Source organism: Desmodus rotundus, chromosome 7 (genome assembly GCF_022682495.2).
Source record: "Desmodus rotundus isolate HL8 chromosome 7, HLdesRot8A.1, whole genome shotgun sequence".
NCBI lineage: Eukaryota > Metazoa > Chordata > Mammalia > Chiroptera > Phyllostomidae > Desmodus > Desmodus rotundus.
In genome coordinates, this window is record NC_071393.1 from 52,569,411 (window position 1) to 52,596,970 (window position 27,560).

The 27,560-nt window shown below is 36.5% G+C and overlaps 1 protein-coding gene across 2 annotated transcripts in view; it reads left to right on the top strand.

Annotated features, from left to right (window-relative positions):
• Window positions 1-27,560, top strand: part of BAZ1A (bromodomain adjacent to zinc finger domain 1A) — a 76,541-nt gene that overhangs the window by 6,554 nt on the left and 42,427 nt on the right. For both annotated transcript variants that reach the window (XM_053928294.2, XM_024551325.4), the window contains exons 3-6: window positions 5,671-5,949; window positions 19,519-19,662; window positions 23,163-23,264; window positions 25,094-25,181. In XM_053928294.2, the coding sequence (XP_053784269.1) occupies window positions 5,671-5,949; window positions 19,519-19,662; window positions 23,163-23,264; window positions 25,094-25,181 (613 nt within the window). The remainder of the gene's footprint in view (window positions 1-5,670; window positions 5,950-19,518; window positions 19,663-23,162; window positions 23,265-25,093; window positions 25,182-27,560) is intronic.

Consider the following 27,560-nt stretch of genomic DNA (forward strand, 5'->3'; position numbering starts at 1 on the left):
TCCACATGGTATAATGTTGATTGTTCTCACTTAATGTCTCAATTTGATCTCCATCAACTTTAACTGGTCTACCTGACCGTGGCACATTGTCCAGTGAGAACTCTCCAGCACAAAACTTCTCAAACCACTTTTGACACGTTTGATCAGTCACAGCACCTTCTCCATATACTGCACAAATCTTTTTGTGTGTGTGTGTTTCGGTTGTGTTTTTAACTTGCTTAAAATAATAAAGCATAATATGCCAAAAATGTTACATATTTTCTTCCATCTTCAATATTAAAATGGCTACACAAAAATTCACCAACTTTGATAAATTTTTAAAAAATGCTCACTGATATGACAGCCGTTGCAATATAATAACAAAATTGTTTTGGATGAAGTTAAAGACAACTAAGTGCTTACTAGAGTCATCTTATAGGAAAAAATCAAACTTTTTGGCCAACCCAATAATAATCTATACTAGCTTAAACGTATATTCATAAAAAACAGTACTTTGTATTTTACCAGTTTTTACTTAACAGTAGTAAAATGTGCTTGTAAAAGTTTCATTTTATAACAGAAATTGAATAAGCACTGTAACCTACCCCCTAGAGTACAGGTGGCAAACACAAGGCCTGCGGGCTGCATCCGGCCCTCCACCTTGTTTTATCTGGCCCGGCACCTTGTTTCTACCCCACGGCAGCGCCAAGCTCTCGCTTAACTGTTAAGGAGTAGTTACATTTATACAGTCCTGACATTACATTCGGCCCTTTGAAGGCAACCGCCAGGCTGATGTAGCCCCTGGTGAAAATGAGTTTGACACCGCTGCACTAAGGTTTAGTATTATTAACAAAGTCCTACACATTTGAATGGGTATGATGAATGAGTGAAGAGCAGAATTAAAAAGTGGGAGAAAGTGAAGGTAATGTTAGAGATGGGGCCATGCTGGTAGGGGGTGATGAATAGGAAAAATAGCCCTTTTTCCCCTTGCATTAAAATTGCCATTGTGGTAGTATGCCCTGCCGCTCTCCTCCTGGGGGTGGATCTTTGTGTACAGCAGGGCTATAATATAACAACAGCTTTGTAGAGTAGATAAACACAAAGGAAACAAACAGTACAAACACTTTGCAAGAGGTGGTGGCAACCTGTAGAAAGGCAGCTGTAAGTCACTGGTTACTGACTATCCAATTTTTCTTCCTGGCAACATAGGGTTGGTAGAGATTTCTGGCACTTGTACCATTTCCCTGCTTGTTATTTTGAATAGTGTTAACAAGCATAGAGTTTATTGCAGCTGAGTATATAAAGTCTGTTGCCCTGCATTGGCACTTAATACCTATATACCAAATACCTCAGGCTACCAAATGCTGACCTGCTATGGCTAGAGCTGTGCTGTCCAATACAGGAGCCATTACTTGGCACGGAGGTTAGTAAGAACTTGAAATGTATCAGAATAAAGATGTAATAATGTCCTGGCTGGTGCAGCTTAGTGGGTTAAGTGTCAGCCTGTGAACCAAAGGGTCACCAGTTCAATTCCCAGTTAGGGCAGATGCCTGGCTTGTGGGCCAGGTCCCCAGTAGGGGGCGCATGAGAGGCAACCACACATGGGTATTTCTGTCCTTCTCTCTCTCCCTTCCTTTCTCTCTCTCTAAAAATAAATAAATAAAATAAATAATAGATGTGCAATAAGTTTAAGATACATACTAGACTTTGAATACCTAGTACCCCAAAACTGTAAAATAATTCAATATTGATTACATACTGAAATGAAATTATTTTGGGATATATTGGGTTAAATAAAATATAAAATTAATTTTTAAAATGTTGCCACTAGAACATCTTAAATTACATATTTGGCTAGCATTCTATTCCTATTAGCACTGTTTTAGAGACTAATGTGGAAGGTGTCTAGATTTGAGGTTGGTTTTTCTTAAAAAGTACTATAGTTTAAATTACTAGAAGTATACATACTATATCATAGTATATATGATATAGTATATTATATATCAACACATATAACTATGTGTTGGCTTGGGAAGCTAAATCTTAGAGATATGTTCGTTTCTATAGAAAAAAATTTAAAATCTATAAAGTTATCTAAGTGAACTGCAGTTTTAGGCAATAAAACAAATAAAACCTCTTTTAAGATCTATCCATTCATTTTATTCTGCACCATTGATAACCACCTATTGGGTATGTCTGTTGCCTCCCTCTTCGGTAATAAGGTTTTTTTATCTGACATAGGTTTTCTGGCTTATAAGAACCAGATTATATTCCTTTTTTCTCTCTGGCATTTCTTGCTTTGACTCTGTTTTCTTTACAACCCTAACTCTTTAGTGTCACTTCCTTTAAAACATATTCTAGTATTTCTTGATTTTTTTTTTGCTTGCTTTTCCTCCTCCCTCTGAATTCCTGAAGGATATCTGCCTTTGTCTTATAAAGATAATCACTTTTTACTTTGTATTTTAATACTGTATATTCATTATTTGCTCTACTAAAGGGTACATACTTCAAAAGGATCTTCGTACTGAATTAGAGACATGTAACTTGGCTTGTATGCTATCTCTTTAGATCTCATTTATGTTAAAGTATGATTAGTTTCCTTCCTTCCTTCCTTCCTTCCTTCCTTCCTTCCTTCCTTCCTTCCTTCCTCCATTCCTTCCTTTCTTGTTCTGCAGACAAATATACAAAGGAGACTATCTTGATGGGATTATCCAAATCTTTGGAGATCAGAGTACTACAGGGAAAACCTAATTAGATAATACTAACCAGGAAGTAAACAAGTAACAGTTTTAATACCTTTTAGAATGATGGGAGAAGGAAAGAGGGATTTCCAGAAGAACAAGTTAGAGAATAGTAAAATGTATCGGTTACATATAATTATTGCAACATAGACCAGAGTATAGATAGGGGAAATACACATATCTTACCATAAACAGGCAACTATTGTTAACCCTTTTACATATATCTAACCTCTTATATTTGAAAAATATGTTTACTATAAAAATAAAAGTACATGATCATTATAAAAATTCAAACATAGAGAACTTCCTGCCAAGATGGAGGTGTAAATAGATATGCTTCGCTTCCTTACACAACCAAAAGAAGGATAACAACAAATTTACAAACAAAAAACAACCAGAAAATCGAACTGGATTTTCTGTATGAAGTCTGACAACCAAGGAGTTAAAGAAACATTCATCTACACTGGTAGGAGGGGCAGAGATGGCAGCTGGGACAGAGAGGACAAGGCAGAGGCTGGCAGACCAGGTGGGCAAGGTGGCTGCTGGCTGACCAGATGGTCCCACATTCGCAAGCAGATACACCAGGGAAGAACAACTGGGGAGTGAGACAGACTGCGCAACCCAGGGTTCCAGTGCGGGAAACTAAAGCCTTAAAACCTCTGACTGTAAAAAACCTGTGTGTCGGGGGGGGGTATGCAGTAGAGGGAGAAACTCCCAGTCTCACAGGAGGGACCCACAGGATCCTAGAACGTACACAAGCCCCCCACCTACCTGGGAATCAACACCTGAAAGGGCACAATCCACTTGTGGGAAGCAAGGGAAGTGACAAAAGTGAGGAGAGAGCCAAGCAAGTGGCATTCCGTTTCTGACACCTCCCCCACATACAGGGCCACAACACAGTGACATTGTGGGTTGCCTCACCCTGGAGAATACCTAAGGCTCTGCCCCTTACAATGTAGCAGGTGCGCCGAGTCAAAGAAATATGGCCCAAGTGAAAGAACAGATCAAAACTCCAGAAAAAGAACTAAGCAACGAGGAGATAGCCAACCTATCAAATGCAGAGTTCAAAACACTGGTAATCAGGATGCTCACAAAAATGATTGAGCGTGGTTGCAATATAGAGGAAGAAGTGAAGGTTACGCAAAGTGAAATAAAGAAAAAATATACAGGGAACCAACAGTGAAGGGAAGGAAACTGGGACTCAAATAAAAGATTTGGAACAGAACGAAGAAATAAACATTCAACCAGAACAGAATGAAGAAACAAGAATTCAAAAAAAGGAGAAGGTTAGGAACCTCCAGGACAACTTTATCTAAGAAAAAGAAGATCAAAATTGTGAACAGTAAAATGACAACAAACTCAGAACTATCAACAACTGAACCTAAAAAACAAAAACAAACTAAGCAAACAACTAGAACAGGAACAGAATCACAGAAATGGAGATCACATGGAGGGTTATCAGCGGGGAGGCTGTGGGGAGGGAGTGGGGGGAAAAGGTACAGGGAATAAGAAGCATAATTGGTAGGCACAAAATAGACAGGGGGAGGTTAAGAGTCGTATAGAAAATAGAGAAGCCAAAGAACTTATATGTACGACCCATGGACATAAACTAAGGGACAGGGTATACTGGAGGGAAGGGGAGTGCAGGTCGGAGGGGCATAAAAGGGAAAAAAATGGGATAATTGTAATAGCATTATCAATAAAATATATTTTTAAAAATTCAAGCATAGAAATATTTAGTATAACAAATTTTCCTTTTCCTCCCTTCCCAGTTCTTCCCTTTCTACATAGGGAACATCTCTTTATATAGTATTTGTATAAATATACACATTTTTGTTTTTATAATCAATGTATATGAAATTGTGTTATTCAGTGGTTTGAGTTTTTTCTACTCAGTACACTTGAGAAATGTTTCCAAATTATACATCTCTTGCATTTTAAAAGTGATGGAATATAATTTTTTTTAAGAAATGCCCTTATTTAAAAATTCCAGGAATGCAGAAAAGGATTGAGTAGAATGGCCGCCTATTCCAATCCCCACTCTGTAGCTGTTACCTTGATTTTTGTATAATATTCCAGAAATCTTTTATGCTTCCCTAGGTCCTCTTTTTCTTCCTTCCTTTCTTTTTTCTTTTATTCTAACACAAATTGGACCATATTATTATATATATATAAACTTGAAAGTTTTTTGCTATTAACATTATTAAAGAACTCTCCTTATTCTGTTTAATGACTAGTTTTTCATCATGTGATGTACTATACTGTACTTAATCTTTCTCTTATTGTTAGATGCTTAGATTTCCCAGTTTTTCACTATTATGTTAAAGTCTTTTAAAATTCTTATTAAAAAATAAATAAAAATAAAATTCACAGTTAAGCTCTTGAATTAATTCCAATGTTCTGATGGCTTTGGAACAAGAAGCTTAAAAATTAGAATGTGCCCTGGCTGGTGTGGCTCAGTGGATTGAGTGCCAGTCTGCAAATCATAGAGTCACCAGTTTGGCTCCTGGTCAGGGCACTCTCCTAGGTTGCAGGCCAGGTCCCCAGCAGGGGGCGCATGAGAGGCAACCAGACATTGATGTTTCTTTCCCTCTTTTTCTCCCTCCCTTCCCCTCTCTAAAAATAAATAAGTAAAATCTTAAAAAAAAAAAATAGAATGCAGAGGAAAGGTTGAGTTTATTTTCAGCTGCACTTCCAGTTTCAAAACTGATAGAAATTGAAGTTTAATTTTGGCTGAGTATACTTTTAAATTGTAAAATATCAATGTCTAGTTTAAATATACTTTTTCTTAGGTTTGTATTAATGTGTAAGTTCCCCAGTTATTAAATCTTTGTTTGAGTTCTATGATTCTGTATAAATTTTTGCAATAGAGGCACAGTTATTTATCAGCTTTCAATGTAAAATTTATGAAATGATAGGTAATAGATTTTCATTTTTATTTTTGAATCAGTGACTTTTTTGAACGAACCATTCTGTGCAACAGTCTTGTGTGGAGTTGTGCTGTGACGGGTAGACCTGGACTGACCTATCAGGAAGCACTTGAGTCAGAAAAAAGAGCAAGACAGAATCTTCAGAGTTTTCCAGAACCACTAATTATTCCAGTTTTATACTTGACCAACCTTACCCATCGTTCACGCTTACATGAAATTTGCGATGATATTTTTGCATACGTCAAGGACCGATACTTTGTTGAAGAAACTGTGGAAGTCATTAGGAACAATGGTGCAAGGTAAAGTACTTTTAATTTTTTCTTTTGATAATGTATAGTCTACATTGCTTAAAATTCAAAATACACAAAAGGCTGAAATGAAGAAAGCTTCCCTTTTACTCTCCTCCAGCCTATTCTGTTAGCCCTCCCCTCAGAGCCTTGGTGTTAGCAGTTTCTCATGTATTTTTCTAAAGCTAATTTTTATATAAACAACCAAAAACATGTACATGCACAGTCTCCTGTCCCCTTTAAATGCAAAAGGTAACATACTGTAGACTAGACCTTTTCACTTAAAATATCTGGAAGGCCAGTCCATTGCTTTATAACTCACCTTCCTTCTCTTTTGCATTTACTGTATAATAAGTTCCATTATATGTAAATTTCACGTTTATTTAAAGTAAAAAGACATTAGATAAAGCTATCTACTGTGTTCTCATTATAGTATGTGATAGTTTAAATATACCTCTTTTCTTGCTGGTTTCAATGGCTCCTTTGATGAGGACTGAGGTTTATGTACTTCACTAAGGGCTTTTGTTAACCCAGGTCTTCAAGAAAAAAGATTTTTTATGTATGAAAATTTAAAATGATATTATAGCCTCCTTTACTTTGGTGCAGTGACTATAAAATGCTTTTTGACTGTTTCTTCCCTCTCTTTATTGACCTGAATGCAGTTTTTTTTTTCTACATTTTAAACTTTAGCAGTCAAAAGTTACTTAATTATGTTCTTTATTTTATTTTGGAGAATCGTCATGAGTTTATATGTAATGTCAGAATATCTTAAAATATGATCCATTTTAGTTGTCAAATGCTACTATATGTGGATCTTAAAAAGCCAAGAGATGTTGTCCTGGCTGGGTCGCTCAGTTGGTTAGTACATCATCCCGACATGGCAAGGTTGTGGGTTCCATCCCTGGTCAGGGCCATACAAGAAATCAGCCAATGAATGCATAAATAAGTGGAACAACGAATCTTCGTTTCTCTCTCTAAAAACCAAGGAATGTTTTTAAAGGCAAGAGATGTTTACATTAAGATTTAAATTTGTTTGGATTTGACTTCGATAAATAATTGGATAATCTTTTTATTAATTGTGGAAGCAACAAATGGTAAAAATTGAGGAATTTTTCATGACTAGTGACTTATGCTAAAAGTATTTTCTAATTTACAAAGCATCGGGGTGCATTAAACTTTAACATTAGGAATGTAGCTCACATCTAGAAATGTAGTGGGTCATTGTGTTTTGCATAGTGTTTTTGTTGTTACTGTACTTTAAAAATGGACTTTAGGTAGTTGTGGCTGTTAACAGTAATAGACTAGGGTGCATTGTAGAAATAGGAAATCTGAGAATCACAATTTTATTGATTATTATTCATCAGGAAACATATCCCTTCTTGCTTAAGAAGTATTTAAATTGTAAAGTGTAAGAAATTGGTATTTCTCTGCAAACTTTTAAGACTTAATTTTTATAATACATTGGCCATTCTTAATCTTTGTGTGGGAAAGGAGAAATTATGAGAGATTCCTTGACTTTCTGCCTTTGGCAACTGGATGGATGGTAGGATGCAGAAGCCCCAGGAAATAGTAGTAAGAGTCTAGCCAGCTCTGCTTTCATCTCAGATGCAGATATTTCTGATTGCTCGATACTGTATTTCACATGTTGCTTAGTGATTCATAAGTGTCACTGACAGGATAGACACTGGGTTGGGTACTGAGGGTATGAAAGGGGTTAAGATGTCCTTCAAGATTCAGTTAAGAAAGAGACAAACATTTTGACTTGCCAAGTATTTAAATAAATAAATATTTATTTATTAAGAGTGTATTCAGGAGCATCCAGGTCCAGAGTGCCATAAAAGCTAGCCCTGGGTTCCCTACACTTATGCTAACACTAGATATTTTAGTTTTTTAATCTTTGCCAAATCTGATGATATCTCAAGTGTTTATTTGCTTGTTCAAGTCCTTTGCCCATTTTTATTTTGGCTTGTTTGTCTTTAGTAGATATATAAGAGCTATTTATTAAATACTCGCATAGCCCTGGCTGGTTTGGCTTAGTGGATTGAGTGCTGGCCTGCAAACCAAAGGGTTGCTGGTTGGATTCCCAGTCAAGGCGCATACCTGGGTTGTGGGCCAGGTCCCCAGTTGGGGTCGAAAGAGAGACATTGTTGTTTCTCTCCCCCTCTTTCTACCTCCCTTCGCCTCTCTCTAAAAATAAATAAATGAAATCTTTAAAAATAAATAAATAAATACTAGGTATATTATACTCTTTGTCTTACTGTTGCAAATATTTTTCCATTTCATTTTTTGTTGTTTTTCCTAAATATGCAGTTAATATAAAAAGAATTTTTAAAATATGTATAAAATAATAATGATATTATTAAAGAATAAAGAATAAAAGTACAATCTATATTCAATGCATTTACCACTTGATTTATTTTATTTTATTTTTGTTTAGATTGTAGAAACTTTATTTTTTTCCTTTTTTCCTACTGTTGTGCAATTACAGTTGTCCCCATTTTCCCCGCATTACTCCCCCCCGCCCCCGCCATTGTCTTTGTCCAGGGGTCCTTTATACATGTTCTTTGATGACCCCTCCCACTTGGTTTTAATAGAATACTTTTATCTTTGATTTTTATTTATAGTTTGAGAAAAGTTATATGCTTCTAATTTTACAGGGGGCAGAATAGCGTGATAGCGAAGGGTCTAGGCTTTGGAGTCAGACTGGCTTTGTGGGCAGTGACATTCACACTATTACGAGACTGAAATGAGAGTGCGTTGGGGGCGTGCATTTTGAATTGCGACATAAATGGAATACAGTAGTAGCATTTTGTGGGGGGGAATAAAGATGTTATTGGCTCAAGAGATTTATATGTAAATTAATATTTTTTTCTATTATTGACTAGCTTTTCTAATAAAAATTACATTTTGTAATTAAGTTTCATGCCTGACTTAAGATTTCTGCTACTGTAGATGCTAAGTTCCTTTTACCCTTTTCACTTAAATTTCAATTAAAATAACTTTATTATGTAAACTTGCCTAATGACTAGATTTCCTTTGGTTAGAACTGTGACTCTACCACCTATTTAACACTTGCATAACTTTTGGGCAAATATTTAACAGCACTTATCTCTCCTTTGCACGCTTGGTGGAATTATTGTGAAGAGTAACTGAGATGCTGCATGTGAAGTGCTGGGCACACAGCAAGTGCTCAATAAACAAGTTAAAAAAAAGACGATTTTTTTCCACTTGACTTTGTGTTCTCTGTCATGCATATAAACTTTTATTCTAACTGTAATTTCTGGGTTTTCCATTTGGGTTTTTGTTTTTATAATTTGGATTATAGGGTGGTGGTGGAAACTTTAGGTGGCCAACACAGCCTTGCTCATACCAAGTCAGTGACCATTCCTGCGTTGCTGGCACCGTCAAATACTGTGTAGTGCTGTTCTGTCCTGCGGACAGCTTTTAAGATGACCCTTTCAATGTGTTCTCTTGCTTCCACATGTGGTGGTGAGGGTGTCTGGTCCCTTTAATAAGCCATAGTCAATAGTCTTGATTTCATTATTATATGAGTAGCTTCCCCTGCTATTTTCCATAGAGATGTTTTAAGGGATAATATGTAGGTACTGGCCATCTTAATCTCCAGGCTGCTACAAACCAGTCAAATAAAGATCTTTTAAAATTAATATTAGAAAATGAAACAAAACAAAACAAAAAAACTTTCATTCTATTACATTGGCATGGGGAAATGACTTGGCATGATGTTTTTCATTGGGAATGTGTTCTGGACCCCCAAGGATATATATATCACTCTGCTTCACATCTACTTATGTAATTTTGGGGACTGAGTTCAATATTGAGACAATAGTCATAGTAAGCCCCGGCATCCTCAAGGGATGGGCTAGGGCAAGCCCAGCTTCCATGATGAGAGAAACTCCAGGTTGAATTTCCTAAGTATTCCTGCTGATTTTTATTTGTAGGCTCTTTTGGCTTTCTACCTGGCAGTGGCGTGAGGTTTATCATCAGGGGGCTAATTGAGAGAAATAAATGGGTTTTCCTCAGTGACTGAGAAATAGCAAGCACTTACATGGGCCACTAGTATGAGATATCTGTGTTCCCCCCCACCTTTCACTCTTCATCCTTTCCCCACAGAATACGAAGTTACAAGAACTTGCTTAAACAGTGCACACATTTTCATCTCCCTCTGCCTTTTTTTTTTGTTTTTGTTGTTGTTAAATGAGCTTTATTGAGATACAATTCACACACCATAAAATGTGTCCATTTAAAAAGTACAATTCAGTGGGTTTTAGTATATTCCCAAAGTTATGGGGCTATCACCACTATCTAATTGCAGAATATTTTCATCACCCCAAGAAGTCCTGGTCTCTTTAGCAGGCACTCCCAATTACCCTCCCCCCTCTGACTCTGGCAACCAATAATCTATAATCTGTCTCCATGGATTTGCCTGTTCTGGATATCTCGTATGAATGGAGTCATAATATGTATCCTTCTGTGTGCGGCTTCTTTCACTTACTACATATAATGTTTTCAGGTTCATCCATATTGTACAATAGCATCTGTCAAAATTTTATTTCTTTTTATTGATAAACTCTGCTGTATAGATCTGTTACATTTTATTTGTTCATCAGTTGATGGACATTTGGGTTGCTTTCACTTTGGGCTATTATAAATAATACTATTAAGAACATTCATGTACAGGATTTTGTGTGAACATATGTTTTCAGATGTCTTGGGTATATATCTAGTATTCTAGTAATTAATTACGAGGTCATATGGTGACTATGTTTAGCATTTGAGGAACCTCCCAACTGTCTGCCAAAGTTGCTGCATCATTTTGCATTCCCATGTGCCAAGTATGAGAATTGCAGCTTCTCCATATCCTCACCAAGTCATAGGTATGGACAATTTGTTATTATTGTCCATCTTTTTTATTTTGCCACCCTACCGTGTGTGAAGTGGTATCTCACTGTAGTTTTGATTTGCATTTCCCTAATGACTAATTATGTTGAGCATCATTTCATTTGCTTACAGATCATTTGTATATCTTCTTTGGAGAAATGTCTATTTTGGTCCTTTGTCCATTTTTAAATGGGGTTATTTATCTTTTTTATTATATAGTTGTAAGTAAGTATTCTTTGTTTTTGGAATCAAGTCCCTTAGCAGATACATGATTTACAAATATTTGCTCCATTCTTTGAATTGCCTTTTCACTCTCTTGATAGTTCCATTTGCAGCAAATTCTCCCTTTGTTTTTAACTTTAGTTTCTACTTGTGCATAGCACCTATCTTTTGTTTCTGTCTGTTCACAGTACTAATCTGTGTTCCTAAAGGCTGCTCCATCCATTAGAGTTGAATTTACTGGAAAGAGTATGCTAAATCACAGAGAAAGGGCATAAATAGGGGTTGAATTAGTTAGCATAGGCACTGTGGATCTTCTCACCTCAATATTCCTTTCTTACTGTCTCATTACCTTTAGATATCCCTCCTCACGCTCTTCTTGCATCTTACAAGTATAGATTAGGTGCTTACTCCCCACCAAGACTTTCTGTTTTGAAATAAGCAAACAGATTCTTCTACGATATCCTTTGTCATTGCTATGGCAGAGGAAGTAAAGAGAACAACTAACTACTTGACTGAGCCCACAGTTTAGTTCTCTACCCTCCCCATCGTGATGACCACCCAGTATGTCTGCATGTCATGCTGACATTAGTTCTCTGCTCCTTCCCTAGAGCCTAAAGGAGTGAGAAGATGTATGGTCATGTGAAAAACATTAAACTAGGTGGAAGTCAGGTCTAGTAATTCTGAAATGCCTACCAGGTGTTTTGTGTACACATTATATCAGCAGATATAAGGCAAAAACTTATGTTTAATTTACAGATGAGGAAACAAAAATCCAAAGAAATTAAATAAGTTTTTGTAATCGTTCAGCCTGTACGTACTGATCTCCTGCTATTAACTTGTACTGTTATAGACCCTGGAGATACAGCAGTGAACAGAACAAAGTCGTGGAGCTTCTATTCCAGCTTTACAAATAGTGGTCAGGATTTAAATTCAGGTATGGCTGCCTTAAAAAGCCATATCTTTCTCTTTTTTTTTTTATTGTTGTTCAATTACAGTTGTCCCAATTCCCCCCACCCCTTGCTCTCTCCTGCCCCGCACACTACCCCTCAGCCAATCCCTACCCTGTTGTCCATTACCATGGGTCCTTTATACGTGTTCCTTGACTAGACCCTTCCTCTTCTTTCCCCTGTTATCCCCCTCCCCTCTGGTCACTGTCAGTTTGTTCCTTATTTCCATGTCTCTGGTTCTGTTTTACTTATTTGTTTGTTTTGTTCTTTCGGTGAGATCGTGTGGTATTTGTCTTTCGTGCTGCCTGGCTTATTTCACTTAGCATAATGCTCTCCAGTTCCATCCATGCTGTCACGAAGGGGAGGAGCTCCTTCTTTCTCTCTGCTGTGTAGTATTCCATTGTGTAAATGTACCAGAGTTTTTTGATCCACTCATTTACTGATGGGCACTTAGGCTGTTTCCAGCACTTGGCTATTGTACATTGATTGTGCTGCTATGAACATTGGGGTGCATAGGTTCTATTGAACTGGTGTTTCAGGATTCTTAGGGTACAGTCCCAGCAGTGGGATCACTGGGTCAAAAGGCAGTTCCATCTACAAAGCCATTTCTTGCAATATATTACTGTCTCCTTGGTTTTAGATTCTGCCCTTTATGATTAGCTGTATGGTTTTGAGCAAGTAATTTGAAATCTTGAAGCTTTAGTCTTTTTCATCTGTTAAATTGCCTCACAGGATGAAATTACATAATGAATGTGAATTTTAAAAGCTATATTATGTAATATTGTCATTTGATGTAGGTATCTTGTGTGGGGCAGGGGGTACATGGGAAATCTCAGTGTCTTCATTTTTTGCTGTTAATCTAAAACTGCTGTCTTTATATGTAAGAAAAGTTATGTGCTCTGCTTATTAAAATTGAACTTCATAGTTTTTTTAAAAATCGGCTTTTTACCTATGAAGATTTATATATATATCAGTACAAAAGGTGAAAGCCTACAGTGAGTGCATTTCCCAAGTCCTCCCTTCAGAGATAACTTACAGTCAAAAAATCAGTGCATAGTTTCCTTCTATACTACACTAAAGTTTAAAAAAACAGCGAGCGGCTTTCTCACTTAGTGATGGTTTGGATGTCTTCCTGTGTCAGAATATGTAGATGTGCACCGTTTCTAATTGGTTTTGCATGAACTAGATAAACTCTTGGATCCTAAAAAGCTTACTAATAACATTGCCTCTTTCTGCGGATGAAGAAAGTTATTCCTTTTGCTAGCCTGTGTGAATTCTCTCTTTGAAAATAATAAACTGCATTTTTCTTCCAAATAATCTTTAACTTTGATTCACAGACCTTTTCCCAAGGTGGTTTAAATCAGTGAAATAGTAGAATTGGATTTACACAAGAGTTTCATTTGTAGCTAGAGTTCTCCAAATATGATCCCAGTACTATTTAGATTTAAAAATTATAATATAAAATGTTATCTAGTCAAGAAGGTTAAAAAAAAAAACCACTGTTCACTTGTTTTTAGAGAACTGCCTTGTAAAATAAAGATTATAGGTACTTTTTAATCTTACAAACTATGTCGATTTTGAAATCAAATAGTGATCAGTCAACTAGAACCTTACCTATTGAACTGTTACAGTGTGTCTCCTGTGGCCATGCTGCATTGGTGGAGTGCTCTCAGCACTGTAATCTAATGAAGTAGGAGAAAATTAAGCATAAAAACCTATCATACAAGAGAGTGGCCACTCAATATATATTAGAATTGGAAATGAGAAAATGGACTAGTTTTTATGTACTCTTGTTTTTATGTACTGTATTTTGATGTGTAGAAGTCATCTGACTTTATTTGACTTGACTAACTCAGGTTGTAAAAGAGAACACTAATATATTGAACTTACTTAATGAAAATGAGGGATTTTAAGATGAATTTTTAAAATGTTTATAGTTGAGATGGAAGCTGACTGGAGAACACAACTCCCTTTGCGTCGTTTTTGCGGTACACAGAGCTCTCTGGCCAGGCGTCTGATAAGGGTGGGCTGTAAAGGACCAATCAGGACTTCAGTGAGATCCAACAAGTGGGCCTTCTTCAATCTGCCATTCTCATATGTGTTAATATTTTCAGAAAAGCAATCAATGTTTTTCTTTTAAGTTAAAGAATAATTTAAATAACTTACATTCAGTAGCCCTTTATCCTAAGTAGTCTAAACTAATACAATCTTTATTAAAGTGCATTGTGTCTCATGGTAAAATTCACCCTTTTTAGTGTATAGTTCTGAATTTTTACGTCTACAGCCACATAACCCACCACAATAAGACATAGAACATTTTTATTACCCCCCAGAAGTTTCTTTGTACCCCTTTGTAGTCAACCCTTCCCCCTACCTCCTAGCCTCTGGCAACCACCGATCTGTTTTCTTTCCTTATAATTTACAAAATATAAATATAAATAGAGTCTGGGGTCTCTTTCTGGACTCTCTTATCTATCTGTAAGGCTATCCCTTCGCCAGGGCTACAGGGTCATTACTTACTGTACTTTTTTAGTAATACATACAGTGTACATTACTCTCTTAATTGATTTTTTTCTTGGTGTGAAATGAGTGTTGATTGGAGTTAAAGTTTTTCTAATATTTATCATTAGCATTTTTAAATTAAATTTGATATTTTGAGAGAGCTGTAGATTCACATGCAGTTGTGAAATAATACAGAATTTCCCCCAGTAACACTACTGTCTTGCAAACTTACAGCGCAGGGCCACAGCGGGGATGTTGACATTGACACGTCAGGACACGCAGCACATCTGTCGCTGCAAGAGCCCCTCCTGTTGCTCTTTTACAGCCGCACCCACGAGTCATAGATCGTTGAACTTACTTTCTTTCTTTAGATTTAAAGTTTCTGAAACAGATGTGACTTAAAGTCTGTATTGCCAGTAACAAGGTAACTTTCAAGTTTGAAAATCTTACTCAGCTTTTATTGGCTGAATTGTGTAATAAACACTCTGACTCAAAATAAGTTTAACATAGACAAAATGTTTATAAACAATCGGTGTTTATTGAAAATAGCCAGTACAACAAATAGATTGCTCATTGCTTTTTCTTATCAGCCAGAATTTGACTTGGTGCAGATAAGAGAAAAAAATTTAGTGGCATGAACAAAATAGAAATTTCTCTCTCATGTAAAATTAAGTACAGAAGTTGCAGTGTAGGACTGGGTATGCAGGTCCATGAAGTTGTCAGGAACTCAGGCCTTTTCCTATTTTCTGTTCCGTTATCCCAAGGTTATGACCATTGTTTTCTTTGTTCAGGATAACAGAAAGCTTGCTTCTCTGCCTTTATCCATCCTTCACATTGAAGCCTATTGAAGTGTTCTAAAATAATACTATTATCATCTTGAAAACAAAGGTTCTTATTGCTAAATCTGTGCTGGTTTTTCATTTTATTGCATGTTTAGTCGTCGCTGGTCTTCATACATTGGTCTTGCCTCCTCACAAGGTTATCATCACTTTGTAGATGTTGGCATCAGTACACCAGGCCAGCATAAAGCTGAGCCCATAGACACTTGGAATACATATTAATCTGAATAAACTAATTGGAATTTTTAAGCATTTTGATAAAGCTCTTTTTTAAATATATTTATTGATTATGCTATTACAGTTGTCCCATTCCCCCTCCTTCACTCCACTCCATCCTGCCCACCCCCTCCCTACCACATTCCCCCCCTATAGTTCATGTCCATGGGTCATACTTACAAGTTCTTTGGCTTCTACATTTCCTACACTATTCCTACCCTCCCCCTGTCTATTTTGTACCTACAATTTATGCTACTTATTCTCTGTACCTTTCCCCCATCTCTCCCCCTCCCACTCCCCTGTTGATAACCCTTCATGTGATCTCCATTTCTGTGGTTCTGTTCCTGTTCTAGTTGTTTGCTGAGTTTGCTTTTGTTTTTGTTTTAGGTGTGGTTGTTAATAACTGTGAGTTTGCTGTCATTTTTACTGTTCATATTTTTTATCTTCTTTTTCTTAGATAAGTCCCTTTAACATTTCATATAATAAGGGCTACATGATGATGAACTCCTTTAATTTGACCTTATCTGGGAAGCACTTTATCTTCCCTTCCATTCTAAATGATAGCTTTGCTGGATACAGTAATCTTGGATGTAGGTCCTTGCCTTTCATGACTTTGAATACTTCTTTCCAGCCCCTTCTTGCCTGAAAGGTTTCTTTTGAGAAATCAGCTGTTAGTCTTATGGGAACTCCTTTGTAGGTAACTGTCTCCTTTTCTGTTGCTGCTTCTAAGATTCTCTCCTTATCTTTCATCTTGGGTAATGTAATTCTGATGTGCCTGGATGTGTGCTTCCTTGGGTCCAACTTCTTTGGGACTCTCTGAGCTTCCTGGACTTCCTGGAAGTCTATTTCCTTTACAGATTAGGGAACATTTAAAGTTGTCCCAGAGGTCCCTAAGTCTCTCCTCATTTTTTTGAATTCTTGTTTCTTCATTCTGTTCTGGTTGAATGTTTATTTCTTCCTTCTGCTTCAAACTATTGATTTGAATCCCGGTTTCCTTCCCTTTACTTTTGGTTCCCTGTACATTTTCCTTTATTTCACTTTGCATAGCCTTCACTTTTTCCTTTACTTTGTGACCATACTCAACCTTTTCTGTGAGCATCCTGATTACCAGTGTTTTGAACTCTGCACCTGATAGGCTGTCTGTTTCTTTATCACTTAGTTGTATTTTTTCTGGAGCTTTGATCTGTTTTTTTCATTTGGGCCATATTTTTTTTGTCTCAGCACATCTCTTACATAGTCAGGGGTGGAGCCTTAGGTATTTGCCAGAGCAGGGCAACCCACGTCACTTCATGGTGATGCTGTATGTGGGCTAGGGGTCAGAGAGGGAACAGTGCTGCTTGCTTTGCTCTTGGTGGGCTTTCAGTCACTTCCTCCGCCACCCACAAGCAAATTGAGATCTTCTGGTGCTGATTGCTGGGTGGGTGGATTTGTGTACGTTCTCGGGCTCTGTTGGTCTCTCCAATGAACTCTCCTGTGACGCTGGGAGTTTCTCTTGCTGCTCCAACCCCCACAGGTTTTTTCAGTCAGAGGTTTTGAGGCTTTCTCCATACTGGAACCCTGGGTTGCGAGGTCTGTCTCGCTCCCCAGTTGTTCCTCCTGGCTTACCTGCCCACTAATGTGGGACCGCCCACTCCACCAGTCGCCGCCTTGCCAGGAATCCTGGCTGCCCATCTCTGCTCCTCTTATCAGTGTAGATGAATGTTTTTTCTTTAACTCCTTGGTTGTTGGACTTCCATACAGTTCGATTTTCTGGCAGTTCTGGTTATTTTTTGTTTTTAAATTGGTTGTTGTCTTTCTTTTGGTTGTGCGAGGAGACAAGGTGTCTACCTACCCCTACATCTTGGTTGGAAGTCCCCCAAATGAGCTGATTCTAAATACACTGTTCGTCTTTCTGGAATTGTATGCTTCTATTTATTTTGGCTGTGTCAAACCCTCATTTTGAAAAAAACATACGATAGGGTAAATGATCAGTTTATTGAATCAAAGGAAAGATTGACCAGCTAACTCTGGCATGGCAAGGTGCATCTAACTCTGAGGAAGAACGGAAAAAAAGAGAACTAACTGCCTTTATAGTACCCTTGCCATCTCTCTTCTCCTCTTCCCTCTTGTAAGCTTTTTTTAATCTTCTCTCATTGCATACTGACCCACTCCATGTGATAGGAAATACATGTGCCAACAGCACCAAAATTTTGTATTTTATAGATTCTGTGATGGGGTAGGGACTGATTTTAACTTTCTAGATTCCAGATTTTAAAATCTTAGAGAAAGATGTGTTGTCTCAGCAAAAGGTGCCCACCCAGTATCCGCTAACTCTAGCCAGGGTCTTGTGGGAGTGTGACAACTCTACTAGTAGTCATACAGAAGAAGGTGGGGTATGGAAAGAATGAAGTTCTCAGGACAATTGGGCTGGCGAATGGACAGGCAGGCAGTCTTATGAATGCCCAGAATATCTCAAAACTTGTTTATGGCATGGGATAAACAAATGAATGCCACAGCGAGCAAATTTTCTAATCTTGAGCTACTTTAGAGAATAGAGATTTACGTATTGGTAGTATATATGTGCTTTAGATCTTCTTGGTTAATAAAACCTCCCCCTGGATTGTCTACGAGATGCATGCATTTTCTCTCCCTCACTCCCTCCTGTACCCTGCTTTTACTTGTGACTGCATTTATTTAACAACTTGAAATATATTTCACATACCATAAAACTTACCCATTTAAAATGTACAGTTCAACAGTTTTTAGTATATTCATGGAGTTGCACAACCATCACTATAAATTAGTTTTAGAACATTTTCTATATCCCAAAAAGAAAGCCCATTCCTATTAGCAGCCACTGCCCTTTGCGCTCATCTCTTACCCTCCCCACCCCCCAAGTTCCTGTCAACCCCTCATCTACTTTATGTCTCTATGGATTTGCTTATTCTGGTTTTTCATACAAATGGAATCATATAATATGTGGCTTTTTACATATGGTTTCTTTCACTTAGTGCTTTCAGGGTTTATCTATACTGTGGCATGTTATTAGTACTTCATTTCTTTTTTTTTTTGCTGAATAATATTACATTGTATAAATATACCACATTTTGCTGAATAATATTACATTGTATAAATATACCACATTTTATTTTATTTATTTTTTAATCCTCATCCGAGGATATGTTTGTTGATTTTAGAGATAGAGAAAGGAAGAGAGAGAGAAACGTCAATGTGAGAGGTAGCCATCTATCAGTAACATCTATTGGTTGCCTCCCTTACGCTCTCCAACAGGGGATCTAACTCGAAACCTAGTTATGTGCCCTGACTGGTATGCAAACCTACAGCCTTTTGGTGTACGGAATGATGCTCCAACCAACTGAGCCACCTAGCCAGGGCTGGCTATATAACATTTTATTCCAGTTGAAAATTGGCACAGTAAAATGGGATTGAGGAATATTTCAGTTATGGTGAGTGAATCTGAAACTGCAACACATAAAACCCAGATAGAGTGGGCAGAGGCAAGGGAAGTCAAAATAGGGGTAATAGAATTAGTGAATAGGAAGCTTTCCAGAGATCAGAAATCACAACAAAAGTTACGGTGAGAATGAAAAAGACTGATCCAGAAAATTTCAGAATTTAAAATATTGGAGACTTTGAAAAACTCTAAGGCCTAATCTGTACAATGAAGTATTATGCCAGAATTTGATTTTCTAAGTAGTAACTTCAGTTAAGGATATAATTACCAAGAATCTTAATAAATTGACCTTTAAAATAGTTTTGTATTATTTTAAATTATAGCCAGTCTTTGCTTAAATTAGATGTTACAGATTCTCTTTTTTATAAAATTGGTTACACCAATCAGCCATAGTTTTTCTATAAAACAAAAATCTTTTCAACGCACAACAATAGATTGTTTTGAAGTGTTTGATTATAAAATATCAAATGCTTTACATTTTTAATGTATCATTTTCTTTCAGGTTACAGTGTAGGATTTTGGAAGTCCTCCCTCCGTCACATCAAAATGGTTTTGCTAATGGACATGTCAGTGGTATAGATGGAGAAACTATTATTATCAGTGATAGTGATGATTCAGAGACACAAAACACTTCTTTTCAAAATGGGTAAGTGATTTTTATTAATTTTTAAAATATCAGATTGGCTAATCATACTCTGTTGAAACAATTTTTTCTTTAGTCCCTTCCTAAAGAAAGGGACTTTCTTCTAGTCATACTGTGGTATACTATTTAACAGAACAGTATGGTTCCACAGCACGTGTTAGAGTTTGTAAAACTGAAACTTCCCTAGTTAATTCTAGTTAGCTTAAGAACAATTGAAGCTCATCTCATTCAATAACACTTACGTGTTCCACTTGTGTTTACTTGGGAAAATTAATTCTGTACTTTATCAGACTGACTTACTTTATGGTACGTATGGTAAAGACACTCTGTACCCTTCTGAAATTCGTCAGTTGACAACCTGCATCAGCTAAGTGCTCTTGGAGAAAAGCACACAAACACACCTAGGTTGGCACTCCCTGCAGGTAAATTTAAAATCTCAGCCTACTCTTCAACTGATGAGTCTCTTTACATGTTTTAACTCAGCTCCCTCCTTTGATCTCCACAGCCACCATCTAATTCTTCACTGCTCCATTCTGTTCCCTCTCTGCCTTTGAGGAATCTCAGGCTTAAAAATGCTTTCTCCAGCCTGTCTTGTGTCTTTCTTTTTCTTCCCTATTTTCAGTAAATAGTACCATAATCAAATAAGAAGCCTGAGACGACTATTTCTTTTTTTAATTTGTTGATTTTAGAGAGGTTGAGAGAGAGGAACATCAATTTGTTGTTTCACTTATGTATGCATTTATTGACTGATTCATGTATGTGCCCAGACCAGGGATCAAACCTACAACGCTGGTGTATACGGTCAATGCAATAACCAACTGAGCTACCCAGCCAGAGTTCTGGGGCCACTCTTAAAAACTTCCTTTAACTCCTTTGCTTCTGAAATACTAGTTAGTAACTATCAAGTTCTGTGTCTCAGAGCCTTGTAATTCAAGTTCCCTTTTTTCTGACTTGAACTATGGTATCTATAGCCAGCATTTCAGCATTTCCTGTGTCCTGGCACTGTGCTAAGTGCTCACTTTGCCTCTTTGTCAGTTCTGGAAGAGTATTGTTATTTGTACCTGACAAGAACCTGAGCCTTAGAGAGGTTAATTGGCTTTGCATGAGGTTATCTAGCCAGTACGTTGTCTGACAAGAAAATGATTTTTGGGTGATATAAAAGTATAAAAAAATTTAAATTGATGTTTAAACATGGTAAGCATTTGTTTATAAAGTTTTTCATAAAATAACTTATTTGCGCTTATTTTGTAATGACTTTTAATCTTCTAATTGTTTTTGGTGCTTTGGGATGAGAAATGTCTAGATTCTGAGGCTCAGCACTCTTATCATTCAGCACATTAATGTCCTTTCCCTTCTTTTTAGAATTTAAGATGAGCTACCTGCATATTTTGTGGCTAATTTGTTAACTTAGGTACAAAGCAAATTAATTCAGAATCTCAATTAGTAAGTGAATGTTTTGCCTGTTATATGTAGCATTTAGAAGAATATTTCTATTCATAAATCCCACTTGTGCCACTTATAAGAAGCTCCTCATAAAGTGTAATTGAATTTGGCCAGAGGAATAATTAGTAATACTTTCCTACCCATGTAGTCTGTGCTTCTCCTTTGAATATAGGTACTTGGAATGGACCCTTGATATAAGAAAATTAAATAAGCTAGTCTGTTACTTCATTCATAGATATATTTAACCTGTTTATGATTCTCAGAGAATCTGAGCTTTAACTATACATCGAAATCATAACATGCCTGGTTGTTTATATTGCTACTGTGGTGTCCGGAGGTACCAGGAAGAGTGAAACATAGTCATCTTTGGACCTTTACTGTTATTTCTATTAATTCCCTAACTTAAGTGATTTACTTCTAGGTTGCTCCCACAACAAAACATAGTCTGGATTTTCTTACGTTTGAGTCGGTGGGTTGAAGGGGAAGGAACAATTCTTTGTCGGGCGTTTTGCACGAGTTCATCTGTGTAACAGCACCCACATGTTTGTGGGCTCCTCAGACCCATTCTATAGGAGCGGGTGGTCATACTCTCACATCGCTGAGGAGAAACAGAAGTTCCAAGTCAGAAAATTTGCCCCATATCACATAGTTGGTAATACCTGCAAGATATACTAAAGCAGCATTTTTGGAATTATAGGTCCTTGAAATGATCACCAAATTTTGTTGGAGAGAGGGTGAGGCAGAGGCAGAGCGAGAGAGAGAACGTGTATAATATAATCATTTGCCATTTTAACCATTTTAAGTGTGCAGTTTAGTGGCATTAATTACACTCACAGTGTTGTACAACTATCACTGCTATTTTCAAAACTTTTTCATCTCACTAAACAAAAACACTGTACCCATTAAGTAATAATTTCCCATTTCCTTGTTCCCCCACCCCCTAGTAGCCTCTAATCTGGTTTCTATCTCTTTGAATTTACCTATTCTAGATATTTCATATAAGTGGAGTCATAATATTTGTCCTTTCATGTCAGGTTTATTCCACTTAGTATAATTTTTCAAGGCATATCCATATTGTAGCATGTTGAAATTTATAACAGAATGAATGAATGAGTGAATGAATGGAGTGAATGCACCCTCAAAGAGATGAAAAGGTAAGAAGTTGGTGGGGGTTTTAAATGTGTAGCTTCTTTGCCAATACCTTTTTTTAAAGATTCTATTTATTTAGTTTTAGAGAGATAAGGGAAGGGAAGGAGAAAAGAAAAGGAGAGAAACATCTATTGGCTGCCTCTCACTCGCCCCCAACAGGGGACCTGACCTGCAACTGAGGCACATGCTGTGACCAGGAATCAAAACAGCAACTTTTGGGCCCTGGCTGATGTAGCTCAGTGGATTGAGCATGGGCCTCAGAAGCGAAGGGCCACCTGTTAGATTCCCAGTCAGGGCACATGCTCGGGTTGTGGGCCTGGTCCCCAATTGTGGACACGTGAGGGGCAGCCACACATTGATGTTTCTCTCCCTCTCTTCCTCCTTCCCTTTCCCTCTCTCTAAGTAAATAAATAAATAAAATCTTAAAACAAACAAAAAAAGAAACAGCAACTTTTCAGTTTACAGGCCTACAGTCGATCCACTGAGCCATACCAGCCAGGGCAGCCAATTCTTAAAACAGGGTAAATTACATTATCTCTACTTTTACTCTCAGATTACAAAGCTGTGACGAAGAAAGTTTAAAAGCAAATATAAGAACTCTTTGTTTTACCTAATTTTACGAATTTTACCTAAACTGGGTACTTTGCTTATTATTCTCTAGTTATTTTCTTCACCCAAGGAAAATATATCAAATGGGTAATTAGAGTACCTAACATAAAATTGTGCTTTGTACTTTTTTAGCTAACTGAATGGTGAGGGATATCAGTAACATATAAAATCCTAGTTAAAATAAATACACATTAGATTGTGTTATAGTACTCATATGTTCTTAGAAACCAGATTTCCATTTAAAATCTCACATTTCCACAAAAATAACTAACTGATTTGTGTCTTTCCTCTGCTCTTTTTAGGAAGAAAAGAGATGCAATTGATCCCTTATTGTTTAAATACAAGGTGCAACCCACTGAAAAAGAATTGTATGAGTGTGCCATTGTTAAAGCCACACACATCAGGTAAAATTCGGTGTCTTCTCTATGCTGGTTTAAAGTCGTATAATTATGTTAGTTTAAGAAGATTTGATACAGAACAAATGGGTAGTGTTGCAACTGGTCGCTTCTTTTTTAAAAATAAATGGGCATTAATATGCTCATAGACTGATAAAGTAAACCCTGATAGACTCTATGAGCCCTTTATTTATTAGCAACTATCCCCAAATAGTCTTCACACCCAAGAAATTACGAAGGATCCTATTTATGAAGTATTGCTCATGAGGGAACCCAATTTTCTTTTTTTTTTTCCTTTTTTTTTTCCCACTTTCAATTCTTTTTTTTTTTTTTATTGTTATTCAATTACAGTTGTATGCCTTTTCTCCCCATCCCTCCACCCCACCCCAGGTGAACCCACCTCCCTCCCCCACCTCCACCCTCCCCCTGGAACCCAATTTTCAAAGCTGAGAAATCTGATGGTATTTAGAAAAGTGTCAGTCACATATATAATATTTTATTCATTAGACACAAACATCTGATAAGTCTCTTCTCATTCCTTAAGGAAGTTAAATAATAAAAGTTGAGTATCTTTTAAAATTCTTCTTGGAGACATAACAAAAGAGAAAAGTAGTGAGTGGTTTACATTTTTAAAACTGAGCCCTATACAAAGATATATTTTGGGACAATCCCCACTGCTGCCCGTTGAGGTTAGGCTCTTGGTCACCGAAAGTGGGTTGACGTCATCAGCCAACTGTCAACTTGCCACGTAGAAGTCAGTGTTGCATTTTGTTTGATGTAAAATATTTTTACTTGTTCTCTCATCTCTGTTGCTCCATATATACTCACATGTTCAAAGAAAAGTGATAATATTATTGGGAGGACCTCTACTTAAAAACTTTATAGTTTATTTACTCATAGAAACTTTTAATGTGGCCTTTTCTTGAAAGAAATACATTGAATTTAATTTTAAAAATTCCCAGAAATACTTGTGTGTTGTTTATTGTTTTTGTTTTGTTATGGTGGTGTTTATTACTGTTATGGTTACGCTGTTTGAATTTGGGAGCAAGAGATGATCAAAAATAGTATATTCTTGGGATCTTAAGAATTCTCTATTCTCTTTAATTTTAGTCCCATGAATTTATTGGCTGCCATGTGAAATTTAAATACAAAATACTTAAGAATTTGATAAAAATCCATGTTCATCTCTGTTCGCAATGTCAATTTGAATCTTGGGTTACATAGTGTTATGTGGTATCTGGTAGCCTGCTGATTATAATTTTTTAAAGAATTTTAATGGTGATAACTTATAGGAATGATCATCTAATTTTATAAGGTTTGGTTTTTTCTTTATAGTATATTTTTCTTCAGGATTATTTGATTTCTGAGTGGTTCCTAAGTAATAAATGCATCTACAATTATTTTTTATCCTCACCAGAGGATATAGCTATTGATTCCAGACAGAGGAAGGGGGAGGGAGAGACAGAGAAACATAGATGGTTGCCTCCTGAACACACCCCAGCCGGGGACAGAACCTGCAACCTAAGCATGTGCCCTGACTGGAAATTGAACCCACATCCTTTCGGTTTACTGGATGATGTTCCAACCACTGAGCCACATTGGCCAGGGCACATATACTATTTTTAATGGACTTTTATAATAGATCCAATCAAGTAGATCTTATTCTATATAAATACTTCTGTATAAAGTTTCTTGTTACTTCTACATAAATACTGTTAGAAAATGAAATGTCCTTTTCCTAGGCTTGAAATTGAGGTTTTTATAGATTTACAGAGATTATGGAAATCAGGTTGAATTCTTTGATACTAACCTTCCGCTTTCTTCTTTTTCCTCTTTAGCCGGAGAAAACACCTATTTTCTCGTGAGAAACTAAAGCTTTTTCTAAAGCAACACTGTGAACCACAAGATGGAGTCATTAAAGTTAAGGTAATTAGAACAGTAAAATTATTTGCTAGAAAGAAGAAAAAAAGAGAAATGAGTAGTGGTATAACGTTATAACATTGAAGAAATGTTATGTCAAAGTTGGTTGAAAATAGCTCTCTTTTTATCTAGAGCCAATTTTTAGTAATTTTTTCTCTTTTTTTATTGGATTAAATGCTGTTTTTGCAATTTCTAGAATTTCAAGGTGGTACAGGTGCTACCACTTTTTTTTTCCTGGTAAAAAAATTAGCCAGGTGAGAATAGATGGTAAACTTGATAAAATAAAGGTTGGGGGGTGGGGCAACTATAATTTTTTAAGTGTGGTTCTGGCTCACAAAAACAGATAAAAAAAAACAATGCCAAAACACACCCTAGTAGAAGTAGATAGAAGAACAACATATAAACAGGACATCAGAGAGCAATGCCACGCAGGTGGATCATCTTTTTCTCATAACCATTAAAAGGGGGGAAAAATCAAGTTTAGTAACTTCACATTGTACACTGAGTAAAAAGTTAAATGGTAAAACTAATTCTGTAAAATGAGAAACATTTAACTCACATTGGGAGAAATGACAAATCTAAGTAAAAAAGCAATAGAATGGGTAAGAGATGTATACATGTGTCAGAAATTAGCTATCGTAAATGAAATGAAACAAATCTTATGTTTTATGCATGCTGAAGTACTTTGGAGGAGTAATAGAAAAGAAGTAACAATGATGAGATTGATTTGACAGTATAAACATATGTAGGTTTAAAATGTCATAAATAGATTTCAAGTGCCAGAGGAAAAATACTTTAAGTGAATATAATGAGGAGTTCAAATCAATTAGAAAAACATGAGCACTTCAGTAAAAATATAGACATAATTAAAATTTATAGTAAATGAAATATAAAAATTTGAAAATATAGAACAGAATCATCTGAAAGATAATTTTTAAATCTGAGCATATTTGTGTATTTGTCTTGATTAGAGGAGAATGCTTAATTATGCTTTATAGCATTGAATATCAGATAGTTATGTAAAATGATATTTACAAGAAATTAACAATTTTTTTAATCCTCATCTGAGGATATGCTTATTGATTTTACAAAGAGGAGAAGGGAGGGAGAGAGAGGGGGAGAGAAACATAAATGTGAGAAAGAAGCATTGATTGGTTGCCTCTTGCACATGCCCCAACTGGGACCGAACCTGCAACCCAGGCATATGCCCTGACCAGAAATCAAACCTGTAACCTTTTGGTTTATGGGACAGTGCTCCAACCAACTGAGCCATACAGACCAGGGTGAAGTTTATAATTTTTTAAAGTGGATTTTAGAGAGAGGGGGAGGGAGAGAGAAAAAAGGAAACATTGATTTGTTGTTCCATTTATTTATGTATTCTTTGGTTAATTCTTGTATGTGCCCTCATCAGGGATCGAACCTGCAACATTGGCATATTGAGACAGTGCTCTAACCAACCGATCTGTCTGGCCAGGGCTAAGAAGTTAACAATTTTGCTACTTGTGTTAAGTGGCTTGAACAGTGCCTGGCACTTGGCAATCAGTGAATATATGTATGAATACTTGTATATGTATATTGTAAATAGCCGGCTGGCCAATTCCTCTAATTTACAAAGGTCTCTTACACATCAATGAACAAAACAACTCAATTGGAAAAAGTGGTGAAGGACCTCAGCAGTTACTCACCAAGGAAAATAAACAGTCAGTAAACATGGAAGGAAGTTCACTTTAATAAATAAGTGAAAATTAAGGTGACAGTCAACATTCTACTCTTAGAGTAGAATGAAAGATTGTTCATGGGTATCTCATGCAATGCACGTGTACACACACACACACACACACACCCCGCCCTCCCTAGAGCAACGGAGTTTGATACCCAGTGCGGTGGGTGTAGACTGTTGTTAGGAGTACTTTTGCAAGTACACAAAGATGTAGGTATTTATGTTTGTTGTGATACATGTGTGAATAAGGAACCTTAGTAATTAATGTATGCAAGCCTATTTTGACCTTTCTGAGTATATATATTTGAAAAGAAAACCACGCGTGCTACATATTCATACTTAAAAGGCAATTCTGTATATTCAGTGGTTATCTGTGTAGGACAGTAGATGATCATATTAATGGAAGCTATGTAAAATTTTAATAAATTGTTGATATAGCCAGAACTGATTGAATTTTAGATATTAAAAGCTGTGTTCTACCTCAAAATGGAAACATATAGAAAATTGAATTCCTGATAGAAGTAGTCCTGTTTTGTTAAAAATTTAAAATTGTGAATCATTATTTTCTTACACATTTCTGAAAGATATTTTGTAAATGGCACATATTTTCTTCAAGAGAAGGAATGATTTTGACAATTTGACAAAAAATAGTCTTCAGAATTGCT